This window comes from Pseudorasbora parva, chromosome 9, assembly GCF_024679245.1.
Source record: "Pseudorasbora parva isolate DD20220531a chromosome 9, ASM2467924v1, whole genome shotgun sequence".
Lineage (NCBI taxonomy): Eukaryota > Metazoa > Chordata > Actinopteri > Cypriniformes > Gobionidae > Pseudorasbora > Pseudorasbora parva.
Window position 1 is genome coordinate 38155345 of NC_090180.1, and position 19938 is coordinate 38175282.

General features: G+C 37.6%; 1 protein-coding gene across 5 annotated transcripts in view; it reads right to left on the reverse strand.

Annotated features, from left to right (window-relative positions):
* Positions 1–5151: 5151 nt before the first annotated feature.
* Positions 5152–19938, reverse strand: part of LOC137089055 (guanylate-binding protein 2-like) — an 86269-nt gene continuing 71482 nt past the window's right edge. For 2 of the 5 annotated variants that reach the window (XM_067452493.1, XM_067452494.1), the window contains exons 4-13: positions 14761–14791; positions 14040–14167; positions 13850–13959; positions 13566–13765; positions 12840–13085; positions 12611–12759; positions 12262–12393; positions 10401–10607; positions 6946–7048; positions 5162–6784 (exon numbers count right to left, since the gene is read on the reverse strand). In XM_067452493.1, coding sequence (XP_067308594.1) covers positions 6381–6784; positions 6946–7048; positions 10401–10607; positions 12262–12393; positions 12611–12759; positions 12840–13085; positions 13566–13765; positions 13850–13959; positions 14040–14167; positions 14761–14791 — 1710 coding nt within the window. In that variant the 3' untranslated portion in view covers positions 5162–6380. Of the gene's footprint in view, positions 6785–6945; positions 7049–7655; positions 7752–10400; positions 10608–12261; positions 12394–12610; positions 12760–12839; positions 13086–13565; positions 13766–13849; positions 13960–14039; positions 14168–14760; positions 14792–19938 lie in introns of those variants that run through there. The other 3 variants (XM_067452495.1, XM_067452496.1, XR_010907636.1) reach the window with 2 other exon arrangements.

The window sequence follows — 19938 nt, forward strand, 5'->3', positions numbered from 1 at the left end:
GTAAAATAGTTGTCTAGTCTGTCTGGGTCTCATTCACTAATAATTGCATAATTTGCTTAAACATGTTCCTACGCTGAATGTGTGAGGTGATCCAGTCTTGTAGAAAGTCTCCTCTCTTTCAAAATACACCTCTCAGGTCAGAGAGTTCAGCCTGAGTAGACATTATTGTTCAAGACAACAAAGCTGAGATTCCTGCATAACATCTACCAAACCCAAACGCTTCATCCATTTTTTTTTTTTTTTTTTTTACACCAATGACCTCATTCACAGGTGTTCTCTTTATCTTTTTTGACTCATCCCCAAACTCATGCCACAATAATTTAATTATCTTCTTGTTTTCTTTTTAATAGTGGTGCATGTAAAATTCATTTTTTTATGAATTTTTCGACAGGTTTACTGAAAAATAGTTTGCAGTTTCATCAGCAGAAGCCAGCTCTGCTGATGAAAGTCTCACAAGGAGTTCATATAGGCCAGCTTCAAGTCTCATAAGGAGTTTGTATAGGCCAGCTTCAAGTCTCATAAGGAGTTTGTATAGGCCAGCTTCAAGTCTCGCAAGGAGTTCGTAGGCCGTGCTCTCTCCATACACACAGCAATTATACCCTTTCCCAAGCCACATTATTACTGCAGGTTGAATGATTCTGATTGGCTAAGAGAATATAGTTAGTCATAGTTAATTTCCACACATGGTCATTTAATCAGATGCACCTCTTCATAGATCATTTGTTGACGATTTTACCCCGGAATTAGGAATGTAGTGAACTTCCAGGTCTGGATCAGACACCAGCTCGCCCAGAAAACATGTACACCCATGTGTGTAGGATGCACAGTATCAGTATCTCCAAGGTTGGTGTTGGTTGAGCTCCAGCTCTGACCAGAAAGTTTCCCATAACATACAGATAACATGTGCTTTCTCTCAGTATAAGAGGTACAGACAATATTCACCATTATTATGGAAGAAAAATAAAAGCTTATAAATATATAATTAATAAAATATAATATAATATAAAAATATATAAATACTGTAAAAACTAACTGGAAGAAACCATTTAAATAATCTTAATATATAGGAGGATAAAAGTGTATTAAGGGTTTGATTATAAATGTAATTAGAATTAAATATTGTTATGAAATAACATAATTTTAATAAAAATTTAAAAGAAGGTAAGTCAAAGATGAATTTTAAATGTTTAGGTAATAACAAAATGGTAAAATAAAATCTCAGAATAAAATAAAAAAGATATGACTGACCAGATGGAATGTGATCAATATTCTGAATGTTCTGAACCAATCTGACTTCTGACCAGTAATGCTGCCTGAATCATTATCATACACTGAGCCTGGTTTCTCCCAAGGTTTTTTCCTCCATTCTGTCACCTGATGGAGTTCTGGTCCCTTGCCACTTTGGCTTTTGGCTTGCATAGTTGGGGAGTGGGGCCTATAAATATTCAAAAATATTATTGATCTGCCTGCATTGACACTATTGAGAACTGAACTGAGTAGGACGATGACATCACTATGTTACGGGACAACAGTTTAGGACCCATGACAAGTTTTGAAGAATGAAGACCAAGAATCAGGAGTGCAATTAATTAAAGAAAATATTACTGAAGAATAGTTTGCAGTTTTATCAGCAGAAGCCAGCTTCAAGTCTCACAGGGAGTTTGTAGGCCGCACAGAATACTACACACATACACAGATACACAGTTTCTCCAAGGTCGTTGAGCTCCAGCTCTGACCAGAAAGTTTCCCAAAACATACTGATAACGTGTGCTTTCTCAGAGGCACAGATGGTATTCACCATTATTCTCTAGTGATGGAAGATGCGAAGAAAAATAAAGCTTATAAATATACAATGAATAAAATATAATATAAAATAAATATAAAAGCATATAATTCATTAAAAAGGAATGAAACCAAATACTAGAAGAAAACATTTAAATCATCTAATATAGGAGGATAAATATTGATTAAAGGAACTGTATGTAAGAAATGTATTTCAATTGATCATAAAATGGCCCTGATTTGTCACTAGACATTAAGAAATCATGATAATAATTTAAAATACTTATATAACTGACAACAGTAGTCCGGCCGGCCAGGATATTGTTGCAGCCCTCAACTGATGTTGATGTTGACATGTTGTCTTCTGGCCCGTTTTGACCACAATCGTACATAATCGTTCCTTTAAGGCTTTGATTATAAATGTAATTTATATATATATATATATATATATATATATATATATATATATATATATATATATATATATATATATATATATATATATATATATATATATATATGCTGTAAAAAAAATCATGTTTCCAATTGAAAATTTGGCACCACTTTATATTAGGTGGCCTTAAGTAAGTACTATGTACTTAGATCAAAAAATAAGTACAATGTATACTTACTGTGTTCAAATTGTATTGCTAAGCACTTTTGCTGATATTGAGGTGGATACGGGTAGAGTTAGGGACAGGTGTGGGTCAGTTTAAGGGTAGGGTTAGGCGTAAGGGAAGTGACAACTGTGTAATTACAAATGTAACAACAGAAATTAATTACAGACGTAATTACATGCAGGTATTTTTAAAAATGTAAGTACAATGTAAAAATATGTATGTACACAATAAGTGCATTGTATCAAATGAATAATTAAAATGTTACTACATAGTAAGGCCAGTTAATATAAAGTGGGCCCAAAAATTTTCTAGTGACTGATCACATCTAAATTTTTCAGTTGGCCAAATTGAATTTCCTGTACCTGTAAATTGAAACCACTGTTTAGTGAAAACAACCATACTAGAGATGTTCCAAGGAAAAACACTTTTATTGTTTTACGTGTAAAAGCAAATGTAGAATACTGAAATATGGCAGAAGGGCTGTTTTGAGCAGAGGCGGACATAAGTATTTTTACTTTCTACTCAATAAGCCTAGCCTGACAAGCCAGACCCACATCAAGATGTTTGGTCTGGAAACTCACCATTGACAGTGCTCAATCCGAGGGGCGGGATAAACGGTTGTCTTTCAAACTCCCTCTGCACGCGATAGGATAGCGCTACCACCAACCGGAGCAACGACGCTGACTGATTAAACATTCGCCGTATCAGGTCGGCTAAACTCCGAACACATCTTCCCTTTTTAAGAATGACTTCAGTGCCGTTCTTTGTTCTTTTCTCAGAGGAAAGCTTAACTCCAAGTCTTCCGGAGGCGCGGGCAGAGCTGATTCGAAAGACCGCCACCGTTCGCCAGTTTCTGTGTTTACTAGAAGACTGTGTTACTAGAAGCACGCAAACGCAACTCGGCCGCCGTCATTATGGCCCCGCCCGCCAACTCTATAGCCTACCTATACACGATGTGATTGGGCCATCCAGATTCTGAGGAATACAGCTCAGATAGGAATTGAGAGTTGCTAGACCACACTTGCGGGCAAATTAAATTTGCTGCCGCTAGGGTGCGTCTAGATTTCTAGGCTACAATAAGCCTACATTTTTCAGGTATATGTACTTTATCACTGTTTTTCTTTGGAAAATGTTTACTACACTCCAAAAACGAAATGTTGTACATAGTGCTTTTTACTGCACTATGTTTCATAAATAGGCGTTTTTTTAAAAATACCTGTAATAGCATACTGTAAAAAAAAAAAAAAAAAAAATAGTACTTTCTTCCTTATACTCCAGAATTAGGCTACTTTTACTTGAGTAAAAGCATTGTCCTGCAGAGTTCAGCTCCAACACTGATTAACCTGCCAATCAAGGTCTTACTAAACATAGGCTACTACAAAATATAAGGCAGGTGTGTTGAGGCAAGTTGGAGCTAAACTCTACAAGACAGCGGCCCAACAGGACCGAGTTTGGACTAGAAGGCAGTGGATGGATTTCATTATTTTAACCTTTTCTCTTCTGATGAGGAAATTCTCAATACTCAATACAAACTGTTTGATATGGAACTAAATCTGACTATTTCACATGGGCAACCTTGAGTTACCAATACAATATTTTGGGCAACTTCCCTTTGACAATACAATACAATGCAACAGTGGCAGCGTCCTGCCTAGAATCTACTATCACTACCCCAATTCAGAATAATACTAACTCAGACTATTACTGTCACACCCTTGGGCCTCATTCATAAAAACCTTCGTAAATATATTAGCAAATTTGAGTAATGTGCAAATATGAGTAATTTGCGCGTAAAATTGACCTTTACGAAAACTCTGCTCCAGATTCACAAACCCTTCGTATAGGCCTACCATGGATTCGTTAGTTAAACGTGTGTATGTTAGTGAATTCCAAACATGTGTAAAAAGGATGCGCGTGCACGCTTATTCATAATTAATGCAAATGACGTGACCAGGAAACCTGTGGACTCTTCTGGAATTCTTTCTCAGGTTTGGATCTAAGATTTTGCATAGATGTTGAAGAGACTGATTGGCTATATGACTAGCAATAAATATTAAATTATCGTGTGTCCACCAAAGCATGTTTTAGCCAGCTAAACACCTGGTGCTCTTCTGAAAATGGACAGCTGGTGGCGCTTGGAAGCGCTTTGCAAAGGCAGCGTTTTTCCAGCTGAGATATTTGGTAGCTATGATACAGAATATCCATGGCAGTAATGTGATACTAGTATCTCATTTTGAAGAATCTTACTGATTTTAGAAATGCAGTATAACAAAAAAACAGTATTAACTTCCCTATTTGTTGTTCGGTTCGTGTACAAATGGGATGATTGGTCGGTGTAGTTTTTGTCCCGCCCCTCCTCCACTATTACAGTACAAACAAAACAAAAAAAGACGGGTTAAATCAACTCCTGAAATAATATGGTAGGCCTACATAGTGCATAAAAATGCAATGTCATCAGTTTGCCTAAATTAGAACACAGAACGTTCAAATGTTTTACGCACCATTTACTCGTGGGAGCAGGTGTACATTTCTTTCGTACCAACCGGTATCAACCAACATTATGAAAATACTAACACTTTCGTGAATCCGAAAATTTACGTCAGAGCGGCTTTACGAACGATTTACACACAAATTCGTTCTGCTCGTGTTTCATGAATGTGCCCCCTGAGCGCTATCACTGCCTTGATGGTCATCTGAACAATCTTTAGTACTTTTTTCCAGTTGCAGCATTCAAATCATTTTTTTCAGGAATAAAGTTTTATTGAGAGCAGGCTGGGAGCACACAATAAAGACTCCCACAAACAAAAAGATACACGCACATTTATATTTTGCAGTTATTTTTATTTTTAAGTGTTGTTACAGAAGTTTTCTTCACTGCAATTGGATACACTGGTTTAGCGATATGTTTTAATTATCTAAGCTAATCAAATGACTCTTCGTTCTACTGTGCATTTCTGATCACATGGTATGCATATGGTATTGCAATAAAGGTGCATGGTCTTTGGTCTGAGCATCAACATCTCATGCAGCCTGCTATATTAAAATACCCATTTGACCCATTCTTGACCAAGTGCGGGCTGTAACAGTTTTTTATTGCAACAAGAACAAAAGCAAAAAAAATCAAAAAAGGAACTTATAAAGGAATACTTATCACGCTTATACTTACTTATCACAAGTTTCATCAGTCCAAAACACTTTATTTTACATATTTCCCTTCCAAATAAACATTCAAAAAAAAAAAAAAAAAAAAAAAATCCATCACATCCAAACCCATTCATCTCAAAAATCTCAAGTCAATATCAATGTTGAATGCCAACTACTGGCGTAACAGTTACCAACAGGTTCAATGACCCTACCTGTAGGTAACTGTAGGTGGCACTAATGACTTTGAGTCACATTCTTTTATGATCCCTTAGTCTAGAAAATATCACTTTTGAAAACTTTTGAGTCTAGTTTAGGGGCACTTCATTGTTATGTCCATCCCAACAATCTTTTGCTAATCTTGTTTAGTCTGAACAAATTCCTTTCCCAGTTTAAGCACCCTAACCATTTTCTCCAGAACTAACAGCTGGTTCTTAGAACCAAACAAATGGCATTTCCACATTTAAACATTTCTCAAATCACTACCAATGGAATGCTTTGTATTCAAACTAGCTCCAGCAAATGCTTTTTTTTTTCCTGAATGTTATGTGTAATATCTACACCCCTAAATCGTGTAAGTTTGAGTCAAGAGAGTCTAACGGTTTGTCCAAACAATATAAGGTGAATTGGATATAAAGCCCTTCACAATTCTGCAAATTCAATAGGTGTCACTAATAGTGCAGATGCTAGAAATAGTGCAGAAAGGATGTTCAGAATGATGAGCTCATTTACTACATGCCCTAAAAACCTCATGCTTTTGTTAGTCTTTAAAGGCTAAAGCTATAATGAAGATGTCAGTGAATAAAGAATGTAAATCAGATATGATGTTTTTAATATTTATCGTTTAGCTTTGAGGCATTTTAGCATTGATCTCTGCATAATGAGGTTGGGAATCATTTCTACAAGAGGATGGAGAAATGGCATCACATACTCCTTAAAAATGCCACCAGCATGTAAGCGGTCCTTTTCGTTATTTAGCTTCATTATTTCTTCGTCAAGATCCGTAGCTCTCTCCTTAAAGCCTTTGTTTAGCATCTCTTCCTGCTCCTTCATTTTGCTCTCAATGGCTCTGTCCATCTCCTGCTTCTGCTGCTCCAGCTCCTGTCTGAACTTCTCCTCCATCTGCCTCACCCTGTCCTCATGTCGCTTATTCTCTGCCGCCATCATCCGTTCTCTCTCAATTCGCTTCTCCTTTTCCTCTTTACATTTCTGTTCCAGCAGAGCTGCATTCTCCTTCTCCTCTGAACATCAAGATCAAAAAGAGCAAAAAATTATCACAATTCAGTCAAGATAGAAAAAGAGTGAAAAAGGATCAGCTCAAACCTAAGCAAGTTTTGCTTTAATTTTCCTCAAAAAGCAACTGATGTTGTGTTAAGCTGTTTTGTACTTAAAATAAACGTACCTATAATTTGTCTCTCATTTTCAGTCAGTTTTGTGTCCGCGTAGCGGATGCTGTTTGCTTCTGCTCCTCGCTCATTCAGAAACTCATTCAACACAGCCTCGGCCTGCATATATAAACATATATATTTTAGGCCAGTGGTTTTAAAATCCAGTACTGAGAAGCCACAGGATTTTAAAATCATGAACATATTTGATGAATAAAATGCAAATATGTTTTCATTAAATACATTTTTCAGTTAAGTCAAGTAATATTTAATGAGGTTACACGGCTAATAACCATATATGTCACGATTCATTTGATGTTAATGTTTTCAGATGTCACAACAGACACTGCATTTGACCATGTTTTTTTAGTGCGAAAGAGTCTTAAAATACTTAGTCAAGTTTTGGTCATTCAGGCAAGTGCTATACATCCTTATAATCTGTTAAATTTCTACTTTTATTTGTGTATACTCACAATAAAAACAAAATGTTGTGCTTTTTGCACACACAAAAAAACATGATGCACGATCTGCAGCCTCAGTGAAATCTATTCTGATACCCTTTAGAAATTGAACTGCAACTTAGTGAATACTTGTCACGCTAACATAAGGTATGTCTAAAGAAAGGTTGAAATGTCAGGTTTTAAATAATGTAAACCAAATCGAAAACAAATATTCTCTGTTTATGTAATCTGTTTGAAAAGAGAGAAATGTCAATCGTTTTCCAGACCTTTTTTTTGGTGTTAATGCAGCCACACCCACAGAGTGCGCGTTCTTTTGAAAGTCAAATACTGACACGATCCATCAGTATCCCCACCTCCATCAACTCGAATAAACACATCAAGTTTAGTGCATGTACTTCAGATAATTTGGAGACGCTGTGAGAAATAATCCTGGAATAATTTACCTCAGAAGAAAAGCTGTTAAATTTCATGTAGCAACGGATCTAGCCTAGGATTGTGAGGTAAATTTATTCTGTTAGTGTCTGTGAATATTAAACTGCAAAATGACCATTATAAATATGAATCCTGCTGCAACATAAAATGTTATAGATGTGAAACTGTTTAAACAAGATTTCTTTGGCCTGTTTTTGGAGATTATGAAGTGTTTATTGTAAAATAGCCGTGTCACATCAATAAATCTTTTGTTTGCAAATTTCTGATCAGATGCTATAAATATAGTACCAGTCAAACATTTTCTGTTCATTAGGCTTGTTGAACAACAAATTGAACAGCATGAGTAAGAAAGGATACATCAAATTTTGTTTTGCAGAAAGCCTTTCTTTAAAGTGAATTTCGTTTCGTATAAATTGTATCATAATTTTAATCAATGTTTTATCAGCCAATCGCCTGGATTTAATAAAGAAGCAGCAAATATTGCAGACAATAGCCTATAAAAGGCACTGGCACGATCATGCATTGCACATGAACTGGAAGTCGTCTCATGAACACATTACTATTCAAATTAATGTTTTGTAAAACTCTTACGCTCATGCATTTATTTGACTAAAAATGCAGAAAACAATCTATATAAAATGAAATGTATTTGAATATACTATAATATATGTCATATATTTATGTGATGCAAAGCTGAATTTTAAAATGAAATAAAATTAAAAATATTAAACAGCACATGATAAATACATTTTTTTTTGTCTTTTCTCAGTCTAGAAGGCACCAAATTCAAGAATAATTCCACATTTCTACTACATTAATGACCCAGTTTAAATACAAAGCTTAATGCTAAATCAAAAAAAAAAAAAATTAAATGTCATGAAATACATAATGCTGATTTGCATTTTACTTAAATAAGCATAATCAGATTTTATATTTATCCATACTGGAGATGAGCTGAAATGACAATGTAAACAGAATACAGATAATACACAATAAATCATGAAATATTAATCAGTAAACTAGAACGCATGGGGATCAGGGGGGTAGTTTTAAATTGGGTAACCAGTTATCTGAGAGACAGACAGCAATTTGTGAAAATAGGAGAGCATTCATCTGAATGTTTGGGCATGAAATGTGGTGTCCCACAGGGGTCAGTGTTAGGACCAAAGTTATTTTTACTTTATATTAATGATATTTGTAAAGTATCGGAAGTATTGAAGTTTGTACTATTTGCAGATGACACCAATATATTTGGTTCAGGAGACAACTTAAAGCTACTTTCAGAATTAATCACCTCAGAATTTAGGAAAATAAAACAATGGTTGGATATTAATAGATTATCGATAAATTTGAGTAAAACAACGTTCATGATATTTGGAAACTGTAAGCCAAATCAACAAGTACAAATACAGATAGAGGGGTTTAACTTAGAAAGAGTACATGAAAATAAGTTTCTCGGAGTAATCATAGATGAAAAGATCTGTTGGAAGCCTCACATAAAATACATTCAAACCAAACTGTCTAAAAGTATCGCAATTCTGGCTAGAGCTAAGTATATACTGGATTTTAAATCTCTTCGCATCTTGTATTGTTCATTATTGTTACCGTATTTGAACTACTGTGTAGAGGTGTGGGGAAGCACTTACCGATATTCACTACAGCCGTTAGTAATAATGCAAAAACGAGCTATGAGAATTATTCATAATGTTGGATTTTGTGAACATACAAATTCATTATTTTGGCAGTCGAGATTATTAAAATATTATGACCAAATTGAATATCAAATTGCTGTATTCATGTTTAAAGTAAGAAATAGACTATTGCCTGGGAATATACAAAAGATGTTTTTTGAGAGGGAGGGAGGGTACAACTTAAGGGGATGTGGAAACTTTAAGATTAATAGATTTAGAACAACAAGGAAAAGACTTTGTTTATCAATATGTGGAGTTAAATTGTGGAATAAAATAGATGAAAATTTAAAGCAATGCTCCAACATATTCCTCTTTAAAAAAATGTATAGAGAAAAAATTCTTAAGAAGTATCAAGAAGTACTGTAGGAAAATGGGAGCGCTCCTTTGTTAAGAGTTATAACATTTGTTAGTGGTTATTTTGAATTTATGCATGTATGTATATGGCATGTGGAGGTATGTGTATGTGTCGGTGGATATAGGGGTATAGGTATATATATGGGTGTATGTATGTATAAATACAAATGTGTACATGAGTATGTATATGTGTTGATGTATATATGTGTATGAGTAGGCGTAGGCATATGCATGTTATTTAAGGAAAAATAATAATTAAAGGGGTAGGAGTATATAAGTTTTACTTCATCCTACTCCTTTTTTGTTCATGGGATAGAATTAATTAATTTTTTTGTCTTTCACCTTTATTTGTTTCTTTTGATAATGTCTGAATATTGTTGTATTTTTATTTCTCTCATGTTCGAAAATAAACAAATAAAACTAAAAACAGATAGTATGCGAAAACTAAATATGTAAATGCCAAATGTAAAGAGGCACTAGTGTGTAGATACACAAACGCATACACTCATAAATACACACTGAAAGTGTCCTCACCCTTACACCCTTGTTGGGTTCTCTGCGGTACTGCTCAACAATGGCGTCTCTGCAGTAGATTTCATATCCTCCAGGCTTACTGTACTCTCCATTCTGCAGCCGTTTATTCATGTCAGAGGACAGATTGGTCAGCAGATCTCTGCACTTTTTTCCCGATGTTATCTCATTCTCTTTCAGCAAGTCTACGTAGTATATACTTAGAGCTTCCTATAAACATATAAAACAGAAATAAAATCTCAAACATGCATCAATACACTTATACAAAGTCTGAATGTATTGGACACTGTGTTTGTGTACACTTTTATTTGAACTAGTTGTAGAGGAATTAATGTGGTCACCAAATGTTTACAAAATCTCCAACCTGACAGTCTATAGTTAGCATTACCATTCATTTCAATACCATGTGAATCTTTCAGATACACTGATGAGCCAAATCATTATGAGTGAACAGCATTGATCATCTAGCCTAGAAATCTAGACGCACCCTAGCGGCAGCAAATTTAATTTGCCCGCAAGTGTAGTCTAGGAACTCTCAATACCCATCTGAGCTGTATTCCTCATAATCTGGACGGGCCGATCACATCGTGTATAGAGTCGGCGGGCGGGGCCATAATGACGACGGCCGAGTTGCGTTTGCGTGCTTCTAGTAAACACAGAAACTGGCGAATGGCGGCGGTCTTTCGAATCAGCTCTGACCGTGACTCCGGAAGACTTGGAGTTAAGCTTTTCTCTGAGAAAAGAACAAAGAACGGCACTGAAGTCATTCTTAAAAAGGGAAGATGTGTTCGGAGTTTAGCCGACCAGATACGGCGAATGTTTAATCTGTCAGCGAGCTCTGCTTCACCTTTGTTGCTCTGGTTGGTGTAGCGCTATCCTATCGTGTGCAGAGGGAGTTTAAAAGACAACCGTTTATCCCGCCCCTTGGATTGAGCCCTGTCTATGGTGAGTTTCCAGACCAAACATCTTGATGTGGGTCTGGCTTGTCAGGCTATTGATCATCTCCTAACAAGTACACATATTGAGGTCTGGGTTGGTTAGATAAAGCAAACAATCAGTTTTTGTAATCAATGTATTGGATGCAGGAGAAATGAGCAGGAATAAAGATCAGAGCGACTCTGATAAGAACCAAATTGTTATGGCAAAGCGACTGGATCTCTGAAAGGCAAAGCTTGTGGGTTTCTCCCGATTAGAAGTGGTGAGAATTTACCAACAGTGGTCAGAAGATGGACAAACCACAAACAAAAACACAACACAAAAAGGGTGTTGGGCGCCCAAGCCTCATTGATGCACCAGACTGCAAAAAAAAAGGTTCTTCCGTCTGGCCTGAGTCACCAGAAGGTCTACTGTGGCATAAATCACAAAAAAATGTAATGATGGTGGTTATGGGGGAATGTGTCATAACATACAGTGCAGCACACTTCACTGTGTATGGGGATGTGTAGCCACATATCAGGCAGAGTGTCTATGATGACCCCTGTCTATCGTCAAAAATGCCTATAATGGGCACATTTGACAGAACCCTACATGTGATAAATCCCATTTCGTTTTACATCAAGTTTACGGCTGAGTTAGTTTGTGCAGTTTACTTGGGGAAGTGATGTTGAACAAGTTCAATCCACAGCAACTCCACTTCATAACCTACAGAACTTGAAGGATCTACTGCTAACGTCTTGGTGCCAGAGAACAGAGGACATTTTCAGGGGTCTTGTAGAGTCCATGTGTCGGAGGGTCAGTGCTGTTTTGGCAGCACACGGAGGACCACATTAGGCAGGTGGTCAGAAGTTTTGGCTCATCTGTGTATATGCTAGTATGCATTCATGAGTGTGCAAGTATGTGTGTGTCTTCTATATTTAAAGCTCACCTCCAGGTTTTTCAGGTATTCCCCCTTGTCATCTTTGAACGAGCGTTTCATGAACTCAGAAGTGGCCAGACTGCTGGATTTCTGGTGCTCACATGTAAAATGATCTATACTGATTGGGAATGCATTCTTCACCTGTCAAAAAAAATACTGTTTGTTTACTCGAAGGTTCACAGCATTCAGTGAAGATTTTAAGCTGAAATCAGTGTTTCTGATTTTTTTAAAGACATTTTTAAAAGGTATATAAAGTTTGGATATGATTATTAATCTGTATAAAAACACAGATATGCACAGTGAAGGCATCTTGAAGCATGAACATTGAAAAAAACAACTCACAATGTGCATGTCTTACCTCTTCCATCCCACATTTATACACTTCCATAGCTTCTTCAACAGCTGCCTGGTTCTCTAGATTTGCAAGAGCAACCACTGCATTCTCCAGACAGGGCACTTTCCCACTGCTGATTGCATCCACATAGATCTGAGCCATGTGCCCGAGCACTGACAACACACACAAACAATTACAGTGAACAACATTTTTTGTACCATAGTACCTGAAGAACATTTGGTAATGCACTCACATTTGCCAGTAACTTTGTGTCCTCCTTTCAGTGTTTTCACGGCACTACTGACAAAAATGTGGTCACAAAAATCACCTGTAGCCTCCAGAAATTCGTGTGCAATGTCCTGCTCTTGTAAGCTCTCTAGGCGTGTCATGTCTTCCGGGGAGGTAACAGGAAATGGGAACACGAAACACTTCCGGCTAGGGAAATAGCGCCGGATACATTCACGAGGCAGATTGTAGTCACTAAATTTCTTACCCACACCTAAAAAGGTAATTTTGGAGAAATTAATATTTCCCCAAATCAGTGGTATTTCATTTAAGTTTTTCAGGAATTGTTCATTTATTCATGCATTTCAGTTTCTGTAAAAATTATTCAACATTATGTAATGTGTAACATTATGTACAGTATATTCAGATTGGCTGTGTGTGCAGATAAATGTGATCAAGTAATGAAAATGAAGCACATCTGTTTAGTAAGTACAATGGATGGCATTTATCAGTGGTTATTTTATTGACCTCCCAGAATAAGCATCATGGGTCATTGGGCCTGCTCATGTTTTACAAATAAGCTCTATTTTAACATACATTTTAAGTTCAAACATGGCACTAGCAATGCTAATATCATGGGTTCAATTCTAAGTGGAAGCAAAAACTGATACAATGTACACCTTGAATGCAAAGTACGTTGCTTTGGATAAAGGCATCTACCAAATATGTTTAAATGTTATTCTGTATAAAATACCTTTCTTCAGCTGGAGGGCAAACTCAAGGTACTCGTCCTCTGTCGCTCTGTTTCCATTAATTTCCAAAACCAAGGTGAAATCTCTAACCACCCAGATGAATGATGGGAAAAACTGCACAAATTGAGAGTCCTCCTCTTCCTCTTCGTCTCCTGTTTCTGCTGATCTGATTTTGATTTGCTCAGCGAGCTCACCAACATATCTGCAGCACATTGAGAAATAACAGCTTCTTGCAAAGGTTGTATAAATGAAAGAGGGGTCTTACATGTGGCAGGTTAAAGGATACTGCAGATTTTCCACGGCATTGTTATCGATGGTGCCACGGCTGTTGTACACCAGAGTGCTGCTGAGCAGAACAGCCAGACAGAAAATCCAGCTGTCATTCTTAGAGTCTCCCTGAAACACACCATCTTCAAAATCCAAACATCAACCATATAACAATATTAATAAGTCTACAGCTCAATCCCTGTCCTCACCTTGTCCACATCGCCGAGTCCCTCTGTGTCCAGCAGCACCAGAGTGTGTCCTTCTTTTTTGGGGTGAGGGACACACCACATCCAGATGCCTTTGGTCTTTGACTCAACAGTGTTGCCAAGAGGAAAGCCTGGGTCCGCCATATTATTATCATTTAAATATTCAAACCCTTGATGCAGTTACTGTTTTCAGATATTCACAGACATACGCACATTCAGGGTCTGTCTTCATTTTCATATCAGCATTTCATTCTGCACTTGAGAAACTTTTAGCATGTCAGGTTCTGTATTTTATACGCATAGGTAAATTAGGTTTCAGTGAAATTCAGGCTGTTTCTCGTACATATCATAGAACACAAAAACAACACTAAAATATTGTAATAAACCCATTACTTCATATTATTGTTTATATGATTAATCACTACAGGGACAACGCTGTTCTTATACCATTTTGTTGTACACCACGGTACTCCAAACCGTTGATTAAACAGAAGATGCTGGTACTCATAATACAGGGGATGATCCCTGTCATTTAAAATTGAAACGGCCATTTGCAGTATACAGTGAAAGTAACAGCTCTCCAGTCAACCTACTGGACCATTTCACAATTTGGTTAATAGAGTTTCAGCTATTTAAAGATGAATTCCCATTCTAGGACAGCAACGAAAATGACAAAATGGATTCAATAAAAGCACGATAAAACAAAATCAACAGCTTCTCTCACCGGACTGTTGTCCTGCCAGGCGGTTCATAAGGTAGGACTTAGGCTTGGGCGGTAATTCGGTAAAATGGTATACCGCGGGATCTAAAAATAGCAACGGTATCAGTTTCAATACCGTCAAACCGTCAAAAAAAAAATCAACTTACATATTGCTGATCAACAATTAATTATTAAATATTTAATAAGTTGAACTAATTAAACTATTTACATATTAAATACTATTTATTTATTAAATGCCTAAATATGTGTATGCGTTGTTGTGACAGCGTCGATGAGAGAGAGAGAGAGAGAGAGAGAGAGAGAGAGAGAGAGAGAGAGAGAGAGAGAGAGAGAGAGAGAGAGAGAGAGAGAGAGAGAGCGAGAGAGAGAGAGAGAGAGAGAGAGAGAGGGGAAAAGACGGCGATTCGGGCACTGAGTTATTCGGTCTCGAAAGAGCACAACTTCTGCAGTTTGGAAGTATTTTGGGTTTTGACGGTAAATACAGACGAGGCAATTTGCAAATTGTGCAACAAAAAGATGACCGCGAGAGATGAAAATACCTTGAACCTAAGGGCATATATCCGAAACCACCATCCACTCACTGCTGCGTGGATGAAAAACTGAGCGCACCCTCGGACTATGCTGTAATATTGCCGAAGCCTTTTGTCACACAGCTGGCAATGTAAGCAATAAGCATGAACTCCACAAAAATCAAGTGGACATGGGACTCACAAAAAAAAATGTCAATTGTCGGACAATTGTCTCATAACGGTAAGCATAAAACGTGCAGAGAGTTTCTCAGGGGCAGGGGCTCAAATGTAAAAAATAAAATAAAAATATAGGCCTTGTAGCGACTCAGGCGAATCAAACACACAATCGCCAGTTACATTTAACAAATATGTTTTGAAAGTTGTGCTCACTAGCATACCTTCCCCCCCAACACAACAGAGGGAGATTCTTCAGTCACCCTGGAAACCATCTGATAAGATCTTTTTATGGCCGGAAAGAATGTGGCCACAGAGCTTTTGACACAGAGACACAGAGCTTTTGCCTCAAATTATAGACAAACCATCTATAAATGAACATGCACCCCAGGACAGTATATGTAAACACATAATTGTTTTGTAAAATGTTTCTTCTGTATGGTATTTTGCATCTTTTTGTCTGTGTCTTAACAAAGTACTAGTTCAGATAACCTCATATATGTCATGTCTCCTATCAAATTAATGCTCACTTCACGACTTACACTTCCAGGTATATCACTTATTCAGAAAATGCAGTGTGTGTTTGTTGCATTAATTATAGTATGAAGACTCAGAGACCCACTGAGTCGAACCTTCAAACAAAGAGCAATAAAGTCTGCTGAGGAATTTCCCGCCGGGAAATCCCAACACTCTCATTGGTTAAGTCTAACCCTGGAGGGTGGGACTACGGCCAGACCATAAAAGGAGGACCTCGGATGCCCTCCTTCTCTCTTACACTCCCCACTCTCTCTTCTCTCTCTGGCTGAACCAACACGTTTTTGTGGCTGGCCCTTGAGCCAGGCCACCAATGCAGGCCCTCCAAGCAGGCCTCAGCTCTTCCAAAAATCTTCTCTTCTACAATCCGATCTTCAAGAACACAAAGCATCGCTAAAGCAAACAGCCGCTTCCCTCCCAACCTCGGAAAGGACCGCCGGACATGCAGGACATTTGAACACGCAGAGACACATACGCACACAAGCGAGAAGCCAAAACGAAACCAAAAAGAATGCAAGTATTCTATTTCTTACTGCTGTAAAGAGGGTGTGTTATTCTCCCGTTGGGATAAATTAACTCCGTGAAGGTCGTATTTGGTTGAACTGAAGGAAAGCATGCCTTGCTTACCCCCCCCCACTCTCTTTGTCTCTCTCTCCCCCTCACTCTCTTTGTCTCTCTCTCTCTCTTTTATCTCTCTCTAACTTCAGTCTATTCATTATTCTCTTTTATGTATTTCTTTCGTTAATATCTATATTTCTACTCTCTTGATGCATATTTAGTATGTACTTTCTGTGTGAATTGTAGTGTTATTTTTAGTCTGTGTTTATTAAACCTCCGAAAGACATTTAATGAGTTGAATCTGTTATTCTGCCACATACACAAAGTCAATGAAACTTGCGATCTAAACGTTACCTAACTGCTTATGCTACTATGTTAGTAAAGTAAACTGTATGACCATTTGAAATATTGAACTTATCCTGATCAGTAAAGTTAATGTTTCTCATGCGCTCGAAAAGCAGTAATCCATTATTGAGAATTGATTTGAAAAGTCTATAACTAATTTGCAGGACAAACTTAGTAGGATAATTTCAAGCAATTTCATAAAGGGTTACTTGTATTTAATTAAACAATTTTCCCTATCGGAAAATTTTAATACGTAATGAACAACTGGCAAATCATATTCATAAATTCATGAATATTGAATATTAAATCCCTTTTGAGTTAATTATTCCCCGAGACATTAAACTCATGAGTCGTTGTTGTTACATGTATTTGGTGGAGAAAAATGCGAGCAAGTTTCAAACGTTTGTGTATGTGTGAATGATATTCATATTCTATTCATTGTGTATTTTTGAGGTATTAATAACCTGCACGCGCGTTTTTGTTTCGTTTTGTTTTGGTGTTGTTTTGTGAATTGAACGGTACGCGCAAGGCGAACCCAAGCATAAACAGATGCTGAGAAATGTTGAAGTAGCCGGATTATATTAATAAAAATATGAACGGTACGAAAATCCGCGTGATCTCCGAAACCCCCTGCAGCCGTAGGCGCAATAGGGTTATCCGCGTGATTCCCAAACGAATGTATTGTAGGAAACCCATACATTTGACTCGAGCAATATATTATGTGTTCCATCAAAATAATGAGATTTTGATGATGTCTGTAGACACGTACGTTGCGTTATCCCGCTTGATCTGAACTACAAACGTTTCTATCTGTGCGGAAGATTGGGACAGGACGAGACTCTCCTGTACAATATAAGGGGCCTCAGAATAATTATTATATCGTTAAGATAAACGATAACTCCTGGTTTAAGTCTGGCTTAGCTAACCAAAGACTTGAGACCTAAAACATTTGAATCAGAGATGCTGAAAACCGTCAGCCATATTGATAAATGTCTATTGGAGTCCATGTAAAATGCGTGAATAGGCAGACGGAAAATTCCTGCATTCACCCGTCTTGTTACGTGCATCTAGAGCACCAGTCATTTGTAAAAGAATTGCAACGCCGCTTGCAAACCGCCAGAGGGCGACTCAAGAATTGCAACGCCGCTTGCAAAACGCGAAGGCGACTCAGAAATTGCAACGCCGCTTGCAAACCGCCAGAGGGCGACTCAAGAACCAGACAAAGCCATCTGGTGAGCATTTCCGCCTAACTAACTCTAGTCTAGGGCGGGCGCAATAGCGCCATCGTGTGGATAAATTCGGATAGTTTCACTCTCCGTATTTCATTCTGCCTTAACAAAATAAGTTTGAGCCTATAAATTGTTTATTGCTTACTGTTGTACACAGTTTCATTTATACAATTTTTCTAGCAACAACCAAATCTCCTTTCTCGCTGATTAAACACCCTTATTCGAATTTGAAGTTTAAAAAGAAACATAACTTCCTCTAACCCAAAGTGAAATTAGGTTTAAGTCACAGACAGTCCAATTGGAAGGAAGGACGCCACCGTGTGGCTATACCCTGTTAAGTCAGCGCAACACTAAATCCCTACGCCCTTCCTGATTAATTCTTTTATTTGGATAACTCCCATTTAGAGATTAATCGTTATAGGGTAGGATTTTTGATTGGCTTTCTTTTATTTGATTTTCCTTACAGGCTTAGTTAAATTTCATTTAAACTTGCTTTGAATTTAATTTGAATTAAGTTGAGCTTCTAATTTTTATTTTTTTATCTCAATTTTTTTTTTTTTATTTAATTTATAACTTTATTTTAATTTTAATTTTCAATTTTTAATCTTAATTTTTAATTTTAATTAATTTTTAATTAAAAATTATTATTATTAATTTTTTTTTTTTTTTTTTTTTTTTTTTTTTTATTATTATTAATTTTTTTTTTTTTTCTCTCTCTGCAAAAGTTTTCTTTTCCCCTCCCATCGGGAACAAAGCTCAGTCTGGTAATTACAAATAGTATCAAAGGTGCTTTTTGTTTTATCACTACTTGACAGAAACTTTTGCCTTTTTGCTAAATTGCTCTTGATATTTAAACTTCCACTTCCTTCTCACCTACAATCAAAAGGCCTTTGATCCGGTGAACAGGGGAGCTTTTAATTCATTTTAATTCCACCTGTTTACCCTCTTTGTGTATCCATTGTAGGGCTCACGCGTCCGAGGTGCATTGAGAATCGTCACAGGCTGGTCTCCAGAGGGGGGGTGGCCCGACCGACGTAACCGACACCGGCTGTGTGTGAGTCTCGGTTTCTTGTATCTCTGTCCGCGGCTGTGGCACGCAGTGGCGACATCAGCAATTCGACACTCCAAAGAAGTCAACCAGTTCAGCTCACGCACGCAAGGCAATCTCTGGGACTAATCCCTAAACCGGGGCCTGAGCGGGGCCACTCTTGAAAAAGAGGGTTCTGGGGACGTTCCGATTTTGCTGCGCGGGCTGGCGGTTGATGGACTGGTGTGTCGGGTTGTGTTTAAAGTCATAAGCTGTTTGAGTGGGCGCAACGCGACACAGAGTGGCAGGGGACCGGGGACACGGCAGTGGGTGTTTGGAAGCGTTTGAAAGGCCAACCACACCGCTGGGTTTCCACTTGAGCGACCTCAATTCACCCCGGATGAGCTAAATGGGACAACCCATAGTACAAGCCGAATTTTAGTATATCTTGAGCATTAAGCCTATTAATTTTCCCTAACACTCCCGGCGCGCACGCTGACATTCCTTTCATTACAGACCAATTCATCTTGTGTTTGTTTCCACTGTGCTCTTTCCTATCCTCACTGTTGGACTATCACGATTGTGTTTCTTTCAGTTCACCAAGAGACCCCAAGGAGAATTAAATAGTCCCGGGACGACCGAGCAGCAGTTCACCAAGTGACCCCCCAGGGCTACCGCCCACCTAATTGTCTGAATTGTCTAATTATCTAACTGTCTAGATCAGTTAGCCAAAATTCCCAGCTATCCGTACGATAGCTCGTTAGCTTAGAACAAGCTTGCATTGGCTCTCTCTCTGTGTGTGTGT